General features: G+C 41.3%; 1 protein-coding gene and 1 long non-coding RNA gene across 2 annotated transcripts; one reads left to right on the top strand and one right to left on the bottom strand.

Annotated features, from left to right (window-relative positions):
* The first annotated feature begins 2269 nt into the window (after nucleotides 1-2269).
* LOC136286702 (uncharacterized) lies at nucleotides 2270-4832 on the top strand. The gene is made up of 4 exons (XR_010719971.1): nucleotides 2270-2484; nucleotides 4081-4125; nucleotides 4387-4470; nucleotides 4587-4832. It is a non-coding gene; the product is annotated as an uncharacterized lncRNA (long non-coding RNA).
* CEBPZ (CCAAT enhancer binding protein zeta) lies at nucleotides 4451-19688 on the bottom strand. The gene is made up of 16 exons (XM_066178562.1): nucleotides 19507-19688; nucleotides 17637-19153; nucleotides 16326-16557; nucleotides 15842-16013; nucleotides 15136-15224; nucleotides 14622-14675; nucleotides 13842-13944; nucleotides 12892-12960; nucleotides 11143-11209; nucleotides 9746-9846; nucleotides 8326-8383; nucleotides 7116-7324; nucleotides 6142-6225; nucleotides 5620-5681; nucleotides 5452-5533; nucleotides 4451-4687 (listed from the first exon to the last, which is right to left on the bottom strand). Exons 1-16 carry the CDS (start codon nucleotides 19663-19665, stop codon nucleotides 4548-4550), a joined length of 3198 nt encoding a protein of 1065 aa, XP_066034659.1. The 5' UTR covers nucleotides 19666-19688; the 3' UTR covers nucleotides 4451-4547.
* Nucleotides 19689-19696: the final 8 nt, after the last annotated feature.

Genomic DNA, 19696 nt, shown 5'->3' with positions numbered 1-19696 from the left:
AAGCTATAGGAAATTAGGGCAAGAAATCTATTTACTAGAGTTTTAAAATGTAGAAGTAAATATCCAAATGGGAAAAAATTCCAAATATTTACCTGCAGATTGAAGTCATGCTGCACTACACAAATGCATAATTTTCTTTCCCTTCTGCTTTCCCATTTCTTCTGTGAAACCTTTCATACAGGCTTTTCCACCAGAGAAACAAGGTGCTGCATTCCTCAGCAAACCATGGGGAGCTGTGTACCTCCTTTCCTAGTGAACAACTGGCAGTGGTCTTTAGTAAAATATTCCCCTGCTGAGCTACCACAAACTGTCTGACCTTAACAGTGTGAGATCTCTCTCTCTCTTTTTTTTTTTTTTAAATCTACTCATACTTTGTCCTGAGCAGGAGAGGTTTACTGAGTTACTAAACCTCAGAGACGACCCGTATCATGTCTCCACACCTGAATTCTTCCAAACTGTGAGAAATAAAAGCCAGTGCCAAGATATGACAAACAACCTCTGTGTAGGGTCCAGCAGGAGTCTGGACCCAAACACAAAGGGATTATGGGCTCCTTAAAACAAGGATGTGTATTTCACATTTTGTGCCTGCTCCTTCCTTTTTTATTTGGCCTCTTACAGTTCAGTGTTCTGTCTCACAGCTGCTATAAATTCACCCTACACTACAGGCAGACTTTTTAAGCCCCTAAATACACTACAGTTTCTTTCCAGAACAGAACTTGCCAACCCATTCAGAGTCTATATGCTAAATGAGAGACCCTGACCTAGGACCCTCTCTGGTCAGAGCCACAACTGCTACAATGATAATGCAATGAATTCCTTTCCTGGATCTTTGTTTTCTCCAAGAACCCTAAGCTTCTGCTGCTTGGGTTGATCCTGTTCACTTAAAATCCTCAGAGCAGGAATTACTAAGAAACCCCACTGAGTACAAGCAATACTTGCAAACTCAGCCACCAGGGAAAAAAGAATTGGAAAATTAATCACCCTGTAAGAATGAGCAGCAAAAATATTATATCTAATCTTACAAAACACTAACAGAGGAGGGGGAAAGCATCTTACAAAGACCCTATTAATGAAAATCTGAAGAGCTTTTATTTTGGCAATAAGGTCAGTCCCATAATATGAGTTAAGAGCAGTATGAATATTAGAAGAATGAAAATGAAAGGAATAAAATGAATACGTCTTTACAAACAGACCATGTGAATCTGCTTGTAGATAGGGCTAGGAACTTACAGATAGGGAAGTAACAGAAGAAACTCTTAATTCCAGAAAATGTTACTATCAACACAGACTGTCGCTCAGCCAAGGCCGTGTTAAATTCCTGATTCTAGAGGAAAAGGAACAAATACTTAATAGAATTATGAACGGGTTTTCTCTTTTATATAACAAAAGGGGGGTGCATATTAGAGGGGAACATAAAGCAGGCGATTTGGGAAGTCTGTACCTTCCAAGTACCTCAGGCAATGGGGAAAAGGAAGAGGGAGATGTGGTCAGAAACAGGAGAAAAAGGGAGCTGCATCCCACGACAATTTGAGAGACCCCATGGAAAATGCCCATGGCCTTCATTCAAATAAAGTTAGAGGACTCTTCTGTCTCCTTTTTGGACATAAACCTCTGGCATGGTGGATTAATTTTCCTGACACTTGGGAGACAGAGATTATTTATTTCAGAGTTGCACAAACCTGAGTGCTCCAAGGTATCCCACAAATCAAGCACACCAACTATCAAAAGTTTTTACTATTTATACAGTTTAGCAAACTAAGGAATTAGTGTTCACTGGCTGCAAGTGACATAGTTCCCTTATTAATTAGTCTTCTATCTTCCATTAGCTGATGACAGCCTTGCTTCTCGTGCTAATCAGTCAACATGCTCAGTCTTTCTCTTCTTTCGGGTCGGTGGTTTTCTTGGGTCTGCGGCCGTGAATCGGGTCACAATCTGCCCCTGCCGTGAATTACCTTTCACCCAGTCGGAGCTGTTTGCTTCATCAGTTTCTTCCTTATCTTGGGGGTTCTGCTGGATGCCTTTGTGGCCCATAAATGCCGCATTCTTTGTGCCCACTATCAGCTGTCCATCCTTCTCGCCCGGCATTATTAACCTCTCCCTCGGTCCGAGATCACCGAAGCATATCGGGCCCAAGCCCTTAACAGGGCAATTCTACCTGTAAGTGATTTGCATTTCTAACACCTGCCCATCACTTAGCGCTCGCCTGTTACCCGCTATCTGACTCACGGACTAATCTCCTTTCTCGTTGATTAGGCCACCCTTTCCTGAGAAGACTTCCACACAGCTCCTCCTTGGCCCGAGCGCCGCGGCGCGGCCACGCCGGGGCGGTGAGGCCGAGGGCGGCGGCGCCTGCGCAGCGCTCCGGGCGGCGGAAGGCGCCCAGCCCGGCCATGGCGCGGCGCGTCGTCAGGCGGCTGCTGCTGCTGGAGGCGGCGGGGCTGCTCGGCGCCCTCCTGCTCTACCGCGCCATGGACCGCAGCCAAGGTGCGGCGGGGCGGGCGGGGGCCGTGCCCCGACGGGGCCGGGGGGCGGGCGGGGGAGGCTTCTCTGCACGGGGGCCGCCGGCGGCGCCCACAGAGCACCGCACACCGCCCGGGTTTTGTAAGGAAATGCTGTCATGTGGGGTCAGGAGTTCGGGTTGGGTGAGTGCAGGCACTACAGGGGTTGCTTGTTGGGGGGAGCCCCAGCATTTACCACTGAAGAGCGAACTGCTGTTGTAGTTTTACAAACCCAAGCCCGCGAGCAGTCCTTCGGGAGGCAGCACGCCGCCACGCCAGGAACAAAGAGGAATCCTGCGCGGTTTTATAGTAACAGTACCGGGCCAGATAAGGATTTAAAAGGTTTAGAGGCTGTCCGCAAATGAGGCAGGAATTGATCAGTCCTGTTTGAGGCATCTGGTGTTGAACCCTTGAAGGGATGCTCGGGCTGTCGGGGTCTCGCAGCCGCTGCGATTTGACATTTCCCAGGCTGAGGACAGACCCGGCTGGCAGGAGGCGGCCAGCGTTGTCTCCCGGATTATTTAGCTTCAGTCCCTCAGGTCTCTTAAGACTTACCACTCCGTGCCCAGTTAACACAGAAAGAACAAGCAAAGCACCAGTTTGGTTACTAGGAGGTGGTTTGCTTTGCAAGCAGCGGCCTTACTTTGCATGCAGGGCTCAGCCCTGGTTCGACAGATCTGTGTCCCTGCAGGAAACGAGCCTGTCCTGATACCTGCAGGGTCAGGGCGAGCCAAAAGGCAGCTGCTGCTTTGGTGTGAGGGCAAGAATCCACCCATTTCAGCAATGGTATGGTCTTCACGCCAAGTACAAGCTGAGCTTCACCTACACATCAGTTTGCATTTGTTTTCCAGGATCCAGATGATGTCGGGCTGTTAAATTTCGGCCATCTTTGCATTTTTATTAGAAAATACATGAAACAAAAACTCGGAGAACAGATGTTTTCAGCCTGTTGTTGTAACTTGGTGTTGGGCGTTCATCTTTGGGGGTTTTTTTCCTCTTTTTCAGTTGTAGTTCCTAGTTCTTATATGTATTTGCGTATTTTCTTCAGTTGCAGCTCTGTAAGGTGCAGTGAGCTAATCTAACAGCTCGGTGAACTCAGTGAGGCTTTTATTGCTTTCTTTGTGTTAGTACTAGAATGGGTAACATCCTTTTATGAGCTGCAGTAAATAATTAAGAGTATAAACCTGTTGTGGTTTTCTACTGGGCTGTCAGAGTGGCCCATGGAACAATTCAATGAACATTAAATCTCCACAAGGAAACAAAGCAGTTTTCCCTGGTTTTATCTGCATGTCAGTCTATGAGACATGTAGCTTCCTGTGAATCTGTGGCTTGGACTTGCTTATCACAATTGTGAGGAAGCTCAGAAAACGCTGTGGTGATGGGGCTATACCTATGAGAAACCTGAATACAGTCTCTGAAATGATTTAAAAAAAATAAATTCCTATCACATCATTTAATGGTGGCTGTAACTCAAGAGCTCAAACAAATTTTGATAAAACAAATCTAGTTAGAAAAATAGTGGATTTAATTATTCATCTTAATATATGCTGGGAAAGTAACTGTGATTTATCTTTCTTGTCAGATTTCAGATACACAATGCAGAAGAGGTTTCCGTCAATTCTGGAAGGTGGGTTTGTAGTCGTTGCCTTCAGAAGGATGGCTGAAGCTTCTGTTGCATCTTAATATATAAAACCAATCTTAGCATGGCTGAAAACTTTCCCCAGGAGACACTGGAGAAGTGTTTATTGCTGAGGCATGGCTGGAGTGTCAGACTGTTGGGTAGAGACCTCAGGGTGGGAGGGTCATACACTGAATAAAACAAGCCACAAAGGGGCTGCTCATCAGGTATGTCTAAATTAGAGCTGACATGGATTTTCTTGTTTTTCAGTTTATTACAAATCCAATGAGTGGTCTGGAATTCATGGCATAAGGGAGAATGACCAGATGACATGGTTAAGCAGCAAGAACTGAAGTAAGAAAGATGTGTGATTAAATAAAAAACTATTTAAGAATAATTATTTTTAAAACGTCCACATCAAGATGTCCAGTTCATCGTCTTGATTTCTTGCCTTTGTACTTGTTTTTCAGCCCCCTGTGCCTGAACTGTTTCTTCTTTTTGATGATGCTTTTCACATCCCTGTTGTGAAGCCACTTGTCACGCTCTATTTCCCACTGGATCTGTTTGACATCTGTAGGAGGAAAGGTGAGAAATAAGGAGCCAATGGATACCTCTGACCATGACGTGGCATACAGATGAATCGTGTAAAAGTTAAAACTTGACTACTGTATTTTAAGAAGTTAATAAAGTGCAAACTGCCTTTTTTTGTTGAGAAAGCTGTGGGGTTTTCATTTCACAAAACAAACCCTACCATCTCAGAGTTTTAGACATCGCTTGTATTTTACTAATGCTGGACACATTTGTGTTAGGAGTAGCGTTTGAGTGCTTCTAACATTTTTCAAGTGACACCAGCAAGACTTGTAAAAGCTTCACAAAGCTTTATTCAACCAGCATATACACATGTCATTCATTACAATTATTTTGGGAAAACTACTTTCTGCTTCACTGATACTGCAAGGAGACAGTCCAATAGGTAGGTAAAGACAGCAATACCTTATGCTTTCCCTGCCCAAGGCATCAAGGACACTTTACCTGAGCGAAATTCACACAAATGCTTGACACAGCATCCTGCCTGTCCCTGTTTACAGTGTTAAGGGGTGAAGGGACAGCCTCTCCCTCTTTTCTGAAGCCCTATTCACTTCACTACTCCCAGTTAATTTTTAGTGCTGGGCATCTCTCATCACCAGAGAAAACTGTCACATCTTACTGATGCTGAGCTACTGTCCCTGCTGTATGGTTTCTAACCCTGTATTCCAGTTAAAGGTCGTTCATCTTTTCAGGGAAAGAAGTGAATTTCAGCATTACAACTGCCTGCTGCTTGCGGCATGTACTTACTCGCATTATCTCTGTTGGCCATGGCGTTCATTCCGATGTTATCAAACTTCGACCCAACATTTTCATCCAGCAGGTAGCCAAACTTTGAAGAGAGAAATGTTAGTATTCTGTTACAAAACAACAGGTAAAATGCTTGATCACTTTTTGTTAAGCACTGATCAAACTCACCTCTTCTGCAGATGCCAGTATACCAGCATCTTGGAGTTTTCTCTTCTTTCCTCGGCTGGATCCTTCAAACAAAGAGTATTATTCTTATGAGACACAACTTCAAGTTCCCAAAGATGCTAAAATAAAGTTTTACCAGGTTTTAATTTTTTGGAACTTTTCTTAATGAGATCATCTGAGTTAGCTATGTTGGAAATCTTTGTTCCCCACCTCCCGTAAAAGGAAAAAAAGAGTTTCCAACCAAGAATTAAATAGTACAAATCTGGGCATCAGGTGTAACAGACGCACAAACTACCAGTACAACGCCATCCTTCTTCAAAATTCTTCCTTCATCTCTAAGCACTTCAACAGCAGATTGTTACTCTGAATTATGCTGGTTGGGGGACAACCTCCTCCTTCATTTATGGTTTATTCAAATCTGAACCTAGATCCAAAATGTGATCATCTACTATAGCAAATCCCTCTATTCCAAAGGTTTTTGGACTACTTGATTTGTATTAAGCCTTCATGTCAGTGTTTTCTTACCTTCTAGTGATCCTGCAAAATTTGTATCTTTCTTTTTCTTGCCCTTTTTACTGATGGATTTCAGTTGCTTGTCATTATTTGAGTCTGACAGGAAAAAAAACCCCAAATACATCAGTCTGCAACTTTCACACCATGTACACATATATAAAGTGCAGCAGAGACTAAAATTCCTTTTTAGGCACATTTGTCATTAAATAAATAAAATACAAAAGCTAAAAGCAGGTGTTAGGTAAACCTCAAATGTCTGGGTGGTAAGTTTCGTGAAGTACTCTCACGAAAGGTTGTGTTAACAACTGTATGAACAGTTTACCTCCTCTACCCTCAGTCATCTTCCTGTGACCTTTAGTTACTCATTGAATTGCTCCATTAATCTCTGCTTTTCCAGCCACATGCGCTGTATTCTGTGCAAACTGTGCCTTTCAGGTGAAAAAATAAAACCATGCAGGTACAAGAATCAGTTACTGCTACAGTGGCAATGAAAAATTGAGTGTAGAGCTGTATTACACCAGTAAGGTGTCACTTGTGAGTCAGCCATTTCAATGGAAGTTACTTCATCCAAAAAAAAAAAAAAAAAAAAAAAAAAAAATCAGCATTAACTATGCCTAGAAAAATACAAAAATTATCAATTACCAGAGTTTTTTATTTTTCTCCTTGAGCTCTTTTAATATTTCTGCCTACTGAAGCCAGTTATTTGTGTATAAGGCTACTGTTGTTACACCAATTTTCAAAATGAAAGAAAGATGTCTCCTTTAGAAGGTTTTATACCCAGATGCCTAATTCCCACTCTTGCCTTCGTGCCAGGAAATGCTTCTCTTAAGACTTCACTGTACAGAGAAGGACTTGTCATTTCTTTGCTTAAAAGCCAAACTTCCCAGCTAGGTAACTAAACTGGAATTTGCATATGTAGTTACATATTAGATAACCTATTTTTAAAGCTTTTTCTTCTTGTTTTTTGGTAACAAATGGCACTTTACCTAGGTCATTATCATCTTCAGACACATCCATAAATACACCTCCCTCTTCATCCATATCCTCTTCAAAGTCTTCCTCCATACTTCCTAAGGAGACTTCCTCATCATCCAGATCACTGAAGCCATCTTCATCATCAGAATCGTCCCAGTCAGCACCAGATCCCTCACCACCTTGGCCTTTCTTGCCACCTTTGGGATTTTTCTTTATATTACTAAAAGAAGATGTAACAAGCTTAGCACTTCATCTGGAGAAATACTGTTTGCATCTAGATGACACCTATCTACTGGCAAACACTATGTCAGGAAAGTTCAACATCATTGCAAACAACTGCAAATTATAGGCTGCAACCTAAAATATACGTGTTATACACTCAGGTATGTTTTCAACATTAGTATAGGCAGTTGTATTATAAAAGTCAACCATTTTAAGTAGTTCTGGAGAGAATCCTATTCTGAAATTAGCAGAAATGACAGCTTCGGTATTTTATCTCCTCTATGTGTTTGCTCCTTCTCAGAAAGTCTTTTTGTAAAACACACAAACTGCTCTATTAAACACCAGTCAAGATCACAAAAATGTCTCAGGTTTTACTAGGAGTTTAGACTTTAATTCTGCTGTTGCCTCGAGGGAAAAAGTCTCTCTGCAAATTCAGATGCTGCATTATAGATACTCTGAGTAAAATAGAAGCTACTGAATCATTTACGATTGGACTCGATGAACCTAAAAGGTCCTTTCCCACCTAAATGATGCTATGATTAATGGAAGTGCTGACTTCAGGAGAACTGAACTCTGTGACTCTGGATCTCGCAAAGCTTATTAACTGTGTTAAGTCCAGTTACAACCAGTCCTTACAGCAGCAGTGCCATTATGCCCCATTCTCCTTCCTTTTGTACTTGATAATTCCCAAATAGAAACCTGAGACAAATGAAAAACACGACTTTACACTGCTTACTGGGTCACTCCATTGTATAAAATAATTAATTAATTAAGACAATCCAATACTACAGGTCTCATTTAAGGACTATAAGCATCCCAAGGTCATCATGAACTATTACGGGACATGCAGAAAACCTGCCTCACTCACTGTAAATCTGATATTGCCTTTTTTGCAAGGTGATATTCTGAGTCGTTCTGAAAAAGGTCTACCTAGTCTCAGGAGTCAAACTTTATGTAGATATTAAGACAAGAGGAGTAAGACCTAATCTGAAGTCTTACCTAGCAAAATCAAGGTCATCCTGGTCAACAACAGCATTATCAGCAGCTTCAAAAGTATCTAGGGAGAAAGAAAAATGTTATTACTACAAAGAAATATGCAAGTCGCTGCATGCAGCAAGTACATGGACCTGTTGGAGCAAGTCCAGAGGAGGGCCACAAAGATGACCAAAGAGCTGGAGCACCTCTCCCAGCACTCAAGTTGTTCTCCTAGCTGGAGAAGAGGCAGCTTCAGGGTGACCTTACTGCAGCCTTTCAGTACCTAAAGGATGCTATGACAGAGTTGGAGATGGACTTTTTCCAAGGGCATGTAGTGACAGGACAAGGGGAAATGGCTTCAAACTGACAGACAGTTTAGATTAGGTATCAGGGAAAAATTCTTTACTGTGAGGGTAGTAAGGCACTAGAACAGGTTGCCCAGAGAAGCTGTGGATGCCCCATCCCTAGAAGTGTTCAAGGTCAGGTTGGATGGAGCTCTGAGCAACCTGGTCTTGTCGAAAGTGTCCCTGCCCATGGCAGAAGGGATGGAATGAGATGGTCTTTAAGGTTCCTTCCAACCCAAGCTATTCTACAATTCTAGCATTGCAAAATATCTAATTTTCAGATATCAGATCATTATTTTAAGCTTCTGAAATTATGAAGCAAATTCTCATTAGAGATACTAACAATAAAAGACAAAAGCAATTAGTAACAGATTCTTGTCATAGTTAAGACCACATTGAGTCACTAAGAACCCTGATAAAATGATGTAGAATTCTCTCAAAATACTGTACAAAACAGTTACAGAGAATTAACTGAAGTTTTTTTTTAAATACATATAAGTAAAATTTGAAATAATAATATAATGGACATTTTCTGGTACACTAACAAATTTAAATTCTGGAACAAATCATACACTAATTCCAAAGCAAAGTATGTGCTACAGGAAGAGCTAAGGCTACTGCAGAAGTTTGCCAATGACCTTACTGAACTCATAACCTCATGAAAGACATTAGAAACAATGAGAGAAAGCGTAAGGAAGGCTGAAAAAGGCCAAGCAGTAAAGAAAAAACAGAGGCAAATGTTACATGCTGTTAGAAAAGCTTACTCAGACTACATTAGGAAAAGAACAAAAGGACATGAACTGCCACTCATGAGTGTGAGTTCAAAATCAGACAAGTTCCAGTCAGTCAAACAAGCTGACTACTGCAGAGGTGGGAGCAAGGCGTCTTTTACAAACAGCCACGCAGCTGGCTCACACAGCAGATAGCCAGAACAGCTGTCTGCAGTAGCACAAAGAGCTACTGGAAAGCCAGTTTTCTCCCATTCCCATATTCCTCTACCTGGTTCTTTTACACAATATGAACAATAAAAAGGATAAATTAGTAATTTGAAAAATCTGGGAATACTGGGATAGTTACTGCAAGGAAAAACACAGCCTTACCCAATGCTCTTTCAAATTCATCATCATCCACATCTTCCACACTTTCTTCATCATCCAGACGCCTTTGTTTCTCTCTCTTCTTATCAAACTTTGAATAAAATCTGAAATAATATATTGCTCTCAGACACTAAATTACAGGGGATGATCTTTATGACTTTTTAAATTAAAAAACTGCAAATTGTTTCGCATGAATGTTGTCAGTTGAAAACTCTAAGTGATGGTTTCAAACACAACTAAAATCAAGAGATTCGTACTTCCTCTGTTTTTCAAAGAATCAGTCACTACTGTAATATTTAAAACAATGAAATTTCACTGGCCAAAGATGGCAGAAGTTATTTTTAACATAATGAATTTATAAAAGAGCACAACAAAGATGTAAAAATCTGTCTTCGACTGAGAAGGCAGAAAGAATCAAATTCAACTTGAATTTAATTGGGAAAAAAATAAAGAAGACATTCACCCATCAAGTTTTATTAAATTTTCTCACATAGGCCTCTTCTTTTGGGTCTCAGTTTTATCTTCTGTCAGCCATTTTCACCTTCATTTCATGTTAAAGAACCACCAAACAGAGAAGGCAATTTTGACCATATACAAAAGTGTACTTTGTACAGAAGACTTTAAATGTGTAATCTCAGTTTCAGCCATCTTCAGTGTAACAATACTGTTAACTTTTCAGACAGGAGCATGTTTTTAAGATCCTTTTCTTTAATCTCAAAACTAACACCACTATTTTATTTATTTATTAGGAGTATATTCCTCAATACTATAGTATCAATTAATTTATAATAAATGAAGTTAATTCAAATAATAATTTTCTAAAGAAGACACAGGTAATCAGTATTTTGATCAAATAAAAACAAATTTTTGTCAAATGCATATCACTTCAATTTTAATACTACAGTTGCATTTTTGTATCATCATCTCAAAGGAAATTCAAAGAAAGAGAAAGAACTGTAAGTAATAAAAAACTAAATACTCTGAAAAGTAGCTCCTCTGACTTGCTTTTGCTTTGTTCCATTCTAACAAGTTTTGATGCTAATAACATAAGCTATATTCCAGCTTTCATTAAATATAGCTCTAATGCATAAGAATTACAACCCACAAGATATTCATCATTACCCATTACTTAAGGCCTCTCTATTATGTCAGCTTACTTAATTTACTTAAACTACAAGTCCCAATTGCCTTTGTTCATAGGTGATATTCTTTCCTAAGCGCTTCTAACAAATGTTAAAATTATGTCCAGGAAAAGCACTATCATCTTAAAGTCACTCAAATGTATCAAAATTTGCCAATACTTGAAATACCAGAGAATATTTACAAAATGCAGTGGGTTTTAATGGCATTGTATTAAAAAAACCAACACTTAAAATGACTGTTCACAAGTATTCCATTACCTGTGAAAGAACACTTCATCCACTGGGATTTTGCTTTCATCTTTGGCCCGGAATTCCTTACTGTTGACTGCAAAAACAAAAAAAGAACTGCTTTTACCCCAAGGTGAAATGCTAGTTATTCTTTCCAGAGTTAGGCAGCACACAGAAGCAGACACACGCTATTATCCATCCAATGATGAAGAGCTTATCTGCAAACCTCTTCAAACTAACACAGTGCATATACTGTGCTCCAGTATGAAGTATGGAAAAGACCCTATGGAAAAACTTAAGTGGCTCAACCCTAACCAGGTTCTCAGTCATGTATCAGCAAGGCAGGGGGATTCAATCACCTACAGCAGGAATACATTAAAAACAATAATGGAAAAGAAAGCAGGGAGTAAGATGAACTTGCTGCCATGCATTAAAACTCTGTAATTACTTCCACCCAGCATTTCCTGGTGGTAAAAATGCTTGTCAGGAGCTGCAGAGCAGGAACACGCACCAGCGGAGTATATTGAGGAAGAGATCAAGCCTCAAGCTGCCTCCATTTCTCAGGAACTGAGGCAAAATATGACACTGTAACAGCAGAACAACCAGGGTAATGACCAGGTTCCCTGTGGAGGAGCTTTTTTACCCTGTCACATTCCCCTTCTCTCCTCCTCAGAAGTAAATCAAAAGAAGAAAGGCTACAGATTATCTCAGTGGTCACAGATTGCAATAATTTCTAAGTGACATGGGTCCAAGTTTCTGAAACCAGATCAGCACACTGACAGAAGGACTCTTCAAATGAACAGTAGAAGGTACCAGAGGATTTGCAATCTCAGCTCCCTACACCTCAGCAGAGATCAGCTACATGCAACAACTGCAGACTTTCGTAGCCATATTAATATATCCATATTTTTGTATCATGTTTCATTTGTAAAACACTTAAAATTCTCCAGATTCTGTCCTAAATCCTCAGTCTGCTCCTTCAACTCAGAATAAACTAAAGAATGGGATGAAGTGTATATACTAGAATTTTTATTTTAAGCTTTATCAGCCATAAATCCAGCCATACAAAGCCAAAAGTACATCAGTACTTATTAATCTGCATAACTAAAATCTCTTTGCAACACAACAGACCCAAAGCTGGTGGAAAAGCACATCCCTGGGAATGCTAGAGACTGTGCCACAGAAGATGGTACCTTTTCTGTCCTCAATGAGCATATTTTACTCATAGTTTGCTCTGTTTTTTTAACTGCTGGTTCTTACACCAAATCCTACTCTTAATTGTTGGAAACAGTGGGCCTTGACAAAAGGCAGCTTATTTCTAGAGGCAGGAAGACTCTTAGCAAAATAACAGTGCCAAAGATACCTTACGCTCATCCTAACAACAGCTGCAGCTGTAGCATTGTATGGAGTAATCTGTATCATTTAATGAAACAACTTAATGTGATTTAAATTATAGAGATCCATTTTTCTGGTATTTTAAGCCATTCTTTAAACATAATAAACAAAAAAATAGCTATAGAATAACTGACTTTCTCCACATCATTTTTTCTTTAAATGATTCAACAGATCTGAAGTTCCATCTGTGAAGATTCCATACATCCTTACAAGAAGATGAGGTCTGATCCTGAACATCAGGCATGACCACTGCACTCCTGATGGATGGCACTTTCTTTTATTGCTAAGACAGACAGCATAGACAGTGCAGATGACATATCTACATCAACCAACCAAGGATTTTTCAGTCATCATAATCTTAACTGACTTAAGGGGCTGACTTACCTGCAAGATTCTGCATATCCTTCATAAACTGCTTCTTCTTCGGCTGCATTACCACACTGCTGGTGTTTTCTGTATCAGAATATAAATCAGAGAGGAGTTTTTATTTCATGACTATTGATACAGAACTGTAAGGAGCAGCTGACAGACCAGTGGGTTGTGTTGCCATCCATAATGACCTCAAGAAGCTGGAGAAATGGGCTGACAGAAACCTCCTGCAGTTTAACAAGTGGAAGGGAAAGGCCTGCACTGAAGGAGGAACAACCCCAGGTACCAGTAAACACTGGGGGCTGCCCAGCTGGAAATCAGCTTGGCTAAGAACACCCTGATAGTCCTGGTGGACGCCCAGCTGACTGTGAGCCAACACCGCTTCCCTGCAGCAAAGAAGGCTGATGGTTTTCCTAGCACTTGTTAGACCACACTTGGAGCCCCGTGCCCAGGTCTGAACTCTCCAGTGTAAGGCAGACATGGGCATACTGGAGAGAATCAAGTGATGGGTCACTAAGTTGATGAAGGAGACTCCACCTGAACACCGGGAACACTTTTTCACTGTGAGGGCAACTGTGCACTCGCACGGGTTGCACAGAGAGGCAAAGGAGTCTCCACTCTTGGTGACATTCAGAAGTCATCTGGAAAGTCTACTCTAGGTGCCTCCACTTGAGCCCACGACTTCAGAGGTCCCTTCTAGCCTCAACCATTCTGTAGTGTTTACATCTCCCTGTCCCTTGCTCATTCCTGCCAAGTGAGCAGGTCTGCACTGTGGGTGTAAGGGGCAGCAGGATGTGACTGTCAGCCAGCTCCGGGTTGCAGACATCTCTCTCACAGCCCTGAAGATTGACCCCACTCCTCTGTTCCACCACATGCACCCCAAATACTTGACAAGGCCAATCTGAGAGAATGAGAATTTGGACAGCACCTATAACCAAGACCACATGGTACAGAGAAGTGCCTACCTTTGCCTTTGCTGAGTTTGGGATTTCTGTACACAAAGCGATCCAAGAATCTCATTAACGTGAAATCCTGCAAAGGGTCACCGGAGTACTGAATGTGATTTCCCTGAAAGAAGGAAAAAAGCCAAAAACCATTAAGGTCTTCATTTTAGAAAGACACCATCTAAACACAGAGGACTCAATCAGTTCAAGAACAACATTAAAACATACTTTAAAAAGATAAAGACTTGGTGATACTACACCACATAACCCTGAGCAGGTTCTTCTTTTTGCAATTTCACTATTTTCTTAACTAAACCACACCTCCTTTGCTTTGTTTCAGTGATAAACTGCCTTGCAATGTATCATGCTAACAGTAGTTAATACTCAACATCATTTCAATACCATATATTCAAATGAAAAAGAAATATTTTAAATACATATTTGTGAAAGTTTGATTGGCTTTGATACCACAACAGTATTTTTAAAAGAATTTGTTGCTGTAGTAGGGTTCCCCTTATTAAAAAAAAATTAAATAAAAAGATACAAAGAAACTCTAAGAAAGCTTTAAGAACCATACAATACCTACATTTCTACAAAATTAAAACCATTGTGAGCAGTCTCCTTTACTTATAACATTGTAATTCCATGAAAAGCTTGGCATTTGAGAGTACAATAGATTTCTGCAGAGCTGCTAGTTACCCACAAAATGCAAGGAGACTTTATCACGTATTTTTCCAGATGGAAAAGACACCTAACATAAAATATCAAACTTCAAAGCAACAAGCCAGCAAAAGCACTTACTTCTAGAATTGTTTTTGCAAACAGGGCCACAGACGGATGAAAATGTTCAGAGAGCTGAAAAACATGAGTCATTAATTTATTTCTAATTAAAAAATATGTTGCAAGACCACTCTGTGACTTACCAAGTAACAGACATACACATAGTAGTGCAAGGCTGATGAAGCAATTTAACAACTGAAGAACTTCAAATTCTAATTTTCTATTTGCATTAAATATGTTTTCATCTACCATTTTATTTAAGTCAACACTAAAAAGGTTTAATGATCAAAGCTAAGATCTGATAGTCAAAAAATATTATTACTGTCCAAATCTCCACTTTTAAAACTACTCTTCCCTACTCAAGAATATCAGTATTGCATGGAACATATACCAGCTTAAAGCTGAACAATGTGTTAGCTTTAACCTTTCTCTTGTCACTCAAGTAGCTACTTCAAGAATAACCAAGTTCCTTTTCCTCTCTTCATACAAGGGCCACACTTATAAACACAGCAACAGCAGAGCAAGGAAGTCCTACCTTCTTCAGTTCCCAAAGGCTTGTACTTTCAGCACCACAGTATAAAGGACTTCGGTGCAGAGGATCATAGGAAACTCCACTCTTCGTGCCTGAGGGGTGATGGGGAGCAAAACAAAACTTCTGAGGCAACTTTACAAGAGTACAATTCTCATTTCCCCACAACAGTAATGGTGCCCATCACCCCCAGCTGGACCTGGCAGCAGGAAAAGGCTGTATTCAGCTGCCCTTCACAGTGTATGAACAGATGCACAGGCTGAGTTCCTGCCTGCTTCAAAGGAAGGCCCTGAAAAGCCCTGGCCTGTTCAGAAGCCAACAGGGAGGAGTGAAACTGGGCACCAGTTCAAAGCTGGACAAACTGTTCCAGAAGGCTTCACAAGCCAGAGTGCAGCTACACATCCTAACCTTGGCTACACTGCTCAGAAAGTGCTTGAACACAGAAACAAAGAATTCCAAACCTGTTAACAGCCAAGGCCCAAATAATGTGTTTATTACAAACCGCATCAAGTGAAATACACTAGTCATGGAGTCTTTTCATCACTGGTGAGGTAACAGATGAACTGCTCTGACTGGTTGCTTTTAACCTAACTTCAATTTAAAAACTAAAATAATGTTTAAATCACTTAATCGTACAACAACTCTTGATCAACACATCACTGTTATGGACTCACTCCCAGCTGCTAAATTATATATTTTCTTGCTGATTTACCTCCCATATTCAGATGATGCACCCACGAGGCTGATGAATTTGAATTGTTTGTTTTAGCAGAACTTTCCATTGTACTTCTCTTTTCACCTTCTACTTCATCAGCATCCACAAATTTTTCCTCATCCTCTTCAGCCTCTTCTTGATCCTTAAAGCATTCTTCATCATCTGACTCCTAAAGAACAAAAAATATTAGCAAAAGGTTTTCCTTTCCAGATTTACTCTGATTTTTTAGAAAAATGCACATAAAGTTCTTGAGCTACTAATAAAAATCTCAACAAATGATGGTTGTCATAGAAGAAATACAGATTTTTGTCCTTGATATAGCACTTAAAATTGAACTTTACTGCTTAGAACACACAACTATAATGGTCCCTGCCTATATCAAGAAACATCTTAGCAAATGGTAACTAATAAATAGGTTAAGAAAGGTGCTTATGAAAACAGCTCTTATTGAAAAAGCCATGAGACAAAGAAATAATCATACCATGTGATCCTGTAACTGGACCCTTAACTCTGGTTTTACTTTCAGGAGCTCAGACAGAAGGTACAGGGTTCCACAGATGAAGGGTGGCATTTGCCCACAAGTGACCTGAAGCAGCCTCTTCACAAAGGCCTTCACACGCCGCAACACGACATCTGCCTTCAGAGACTTATAGACAAGATTCAGAAACATGGATGGCTTTGAGCACGTTGCTAAAGCAGGATCCAGAAGCTTCCTGTATGATACACAAATTTTGAGAGAAACTTTGCTGATTGTCACAATGCACACAGGAGAACAACTGCTATTAACAGCAATTATCTACATTTTTCAGAGTTCCATCCAAAAAACTAGTGACAGTTTGCTCCTCAGTACTCAAAACCATTAAGATCAATCCTGAACTGTCAAGAGCTGTGTAATATTTCTGGATATATATGAGACACTGAAAACTTAAAAAAAAACAAAAACAAACCAAAAACCTGTCTTAGTAAAAAAAATGTTGTAAGAAAATAAAAAGAAACTGAGTTCAACAGTTTTAAAATTTGAGATAGTCAGTGTTAAGAAACTGATCTGATTTGTTCATATGTTTACAAAATAAAATGCAAATGGTTAAAAATCAGCAGACTTCACAGTCAGATGAGACATTTGTACTGGCAAGTTCATTTTCTATTCCAATTTTTTTCCAGGCTGCCAGGCACAGTAAGGGCCTTAAATACACTGCACATTCACAGGAAACCTGAATTCGCTTTTTAAAAAATCAGTAGCTTCCCCTTGGTCATCTAAACAGAAACCTGTAAGGATCCTGTAAAGAGTCTAAACAATCAGCTGGGACAAGAAAAAAAGCAGTATTTTTATAACACAAAGCTTTCCAGCTACATAAGTTAAATCATCTTAAAAATTTAAGATAATATTCCTCCTGCTCAAAATAAGGAAAAAAAAAAAGGAAACAAGATGTTAAGCTATTTACAGGCCTAATTACTTTACAGACTAGTTCCTGTAAGAGTAATTTCAGAAGAAATAGTTTTCAATTAGTTTCAAATAACATCTGGTAGTAAAGCAAGCCACCAGAAAAGTGGCAAAGGATGAAATGCACGTGTGTTCTCAGGACCTGTCACTATCTTTTGTTTTCATCCTCATGTTAAATCAAAGAAACCACATGCATTTTCTTCCAGCTCCTACAAAACATCAGACATTTTAGCCAATGACACACAAAACTAGCAAGATCATAAAAGCAAAGTAAGTGCTTCTACAACTTTAAATTAATGGTGACTACCTCTTGAAATGAAATTTACATAAAAATGCAAACCCGCCACTTACTTGTACAGCGCTGCATAGTACCTGTCCGATACAGTCTGCTGAGAGTCCATCACTTGAAACAGCAACATCAGGGCCTGGACACTGGTACTGAAGTTCACAAGATGCAGAACTTTGAACAAGGTGTTCATTTGCTCTTTCACTTTCTCATCACCAGTCTCAGCGTAAGGGTAAGCTCTGTTTACCCCGCAAAGAAGAGCACTGAGCATTTTGGATTCCACATCTTTTTTCTTAATACAGTTTCGGAAGAAGCAGAAGTACAAAGTTATCAGCTTGCTGGCCAATGCACTTTCTTCATGGCTGAGGACTATCTGATTTAGAAAGCAGATAGCATAATACTGAGTTTTCACATTGATGTTTGAGCGGTACAAAAGCCTCTCCACCTCACTGCACACCACTCCCTTCATATTTGGATGCTTGTGAAGCAGTGTCTCTAAAAGATAAGAGGCTTTGGTGGCAATCTTGTTCTGAGGGTCACCCAGTTTATTCACCAGCAGAACCAGCAGGGCTTTCTCCTGCTCGGGCTTGTTACAGAGCAGCTCGTGGGAAACCGCCAGCGCTCGGGATTTTGTGGCTGTCAGACAATCATGGCTCAGTGTTTCCAAGGCCTGAACGAACTCTGCTATCTGCAGTTTCAGCTGATGCTCAAAGTACCAAAGTATCAACCTCCTGTCTCTTGAATCCTTGTTGCCACTAGACATCTGCACTATGTTGTTAAGCGGTCGTTGCGAGAAAGACCGCAACTTCCGATTGTCTGGTAAGATATCGGTAATGAGAAGCTCCTTGAAAGTATCTAAAGCCATAAGGCTCTGCTGCCTGCTGCCCTTTTTCTTTATGAGGTTTATCAAGTTCTCAACAAATTGGAGACTGTGGACAGCACTGTCCTGGATGAGAAGGGTCATCGCTGCCATCCTGTCAGCCAAGGTTCCCGAGGACACAACAGTTTTAATCCACGCTGAAGAGGCCCCCTTCTGATAGTCTGTCTTATTCTTGAACAGGTCCGTCTCATGTTCATACAGCTTTTGGGCCAGGGCCTTATACTTGGACAAAAGTGTCTGATTCTGTGGCTCTGGAGAGAATTCGTTGGTGTATTCTAGATCATACCACTTGCCCCCCGGTTTGATCAGGATTGCTTGCCTAGCATGAAATTCAAAATCATCTTCCAACCTTTCTTTCTTTGCTGAAGGCTGTTGGCCTTGATCACCACCAGCCTGCTTCTTTTTGCTGTCTTTCACACTGCTTGCCTTTTCCTTTCCTTTTTTTTCTTTTTTCCCCTCTAGCGAAGGATGACTTGTTTCCTTCTTGGTCTTCTCTTTCTTGGGAGGCTTCTCTTTCTCCTTGCTGTCACCATCATCCTCGTCCCCCTCCACCACCAGGCAACTCTTTGCGTACTTGTTGAGCCCCAGGGAGCTGACGAACGCCTCCAGCTCCCCTTCCTTCAGGTCATCGATCGTGTCCTTCTTGCCGCCATCCACCATCTCGCCCTCCTCGTCCACGGCACACAGCATGAGGTAATCTTGCTGCAGAGACAGGGCACAGCTGTCACAGACAGGTCTGCTGCAAGCTTTGCCAAGACTCCTAAGGGGTCCCCACAGAATCCCTGAATGGTTTGGGTTGGGAGGGACCTTAAAGACCATCTGGTTCCAACACTCATAGACCAGGTTGCTCAGAGTCCCATACAGCCTGGCCTTGGGCACCCCCGGGGATGGGGCATCCACAAGTTCTCTGGGCAACCTGTCCCAGTGTCTCACCACGCCCTGAGCAAAGAACTTGTTCCCAACAGCTGCGTGGGACCCCGCACACCCCGCACGGGCCCATCCCGGGATGGGGGGTCCCGCCCGCCACGTGCTCCCGCTCCCGCCCGCTCCCGTACCTTGGTGCCGCCGAGGCGCAGCACCTCGTCCAGCGTGAACTCTCCCGCATCTCCGCCTTCTGCTCCTTCATCACCGTCGTCGTCGCCCCCCTCCTCGCCGCTGTCGCCGCCCGCCTTCCTCCGGTCCCGCACACCGAAGTCCCAGAACGCCGCCGCCATCGCCGCCCGCCGGAAGGGCTGCCGCGCACAC

Source organism: Chamaea fasciata, unplaced genomic scaffold, assembly GCF_029207755.1.
Source record: "Chamaea fasciata isolate MVZ Bird 193981 ecotype frontalis unplaced genomic scaffold, bChaFas1.0.hap1 SCAF_3, whole genome shotgun sequence".
Classification (NCBI taxonomy): Eukaryota; Metazoa; Chordata; class Aves; order Passeriformes; family Sylviidae; genus Chamaea; species Chamaea fasciata.
The sequence above is the reverse complement of the archived record's forward strand: the minus strand, read 5'-3'. Positions and strand labels throughout refer to the sequence as shown.

What these genes read in the sequence shown, in the direction of transcription:
- CEBPZ (XM_066178562.1), bottom strand. Translation starts at nt 19,665, where the DNA reads ATGGCGGCGGCGTTCTGGGACTTCGGTGTGCGGGACCGGAGGAAGGCG. An exon ending in TTGCAAAAACAATTCTAGAA is followed by an intron (nt 13,945 to 14,621) that starts GTAAGTGCTTTT and finishes TCCTTCTTTCAG; the next exon opens with GGAAATCACATTCAGTACTC. An exon ending in TGAAGATGATAATGACCTAG is followed by an intron (nt 6,226 to 7,115) that starts GTAAAGTGCCAT and finishes TTTTCCTGTCAG; the next exon opens with ACTCAAATAATGACAAGCAA.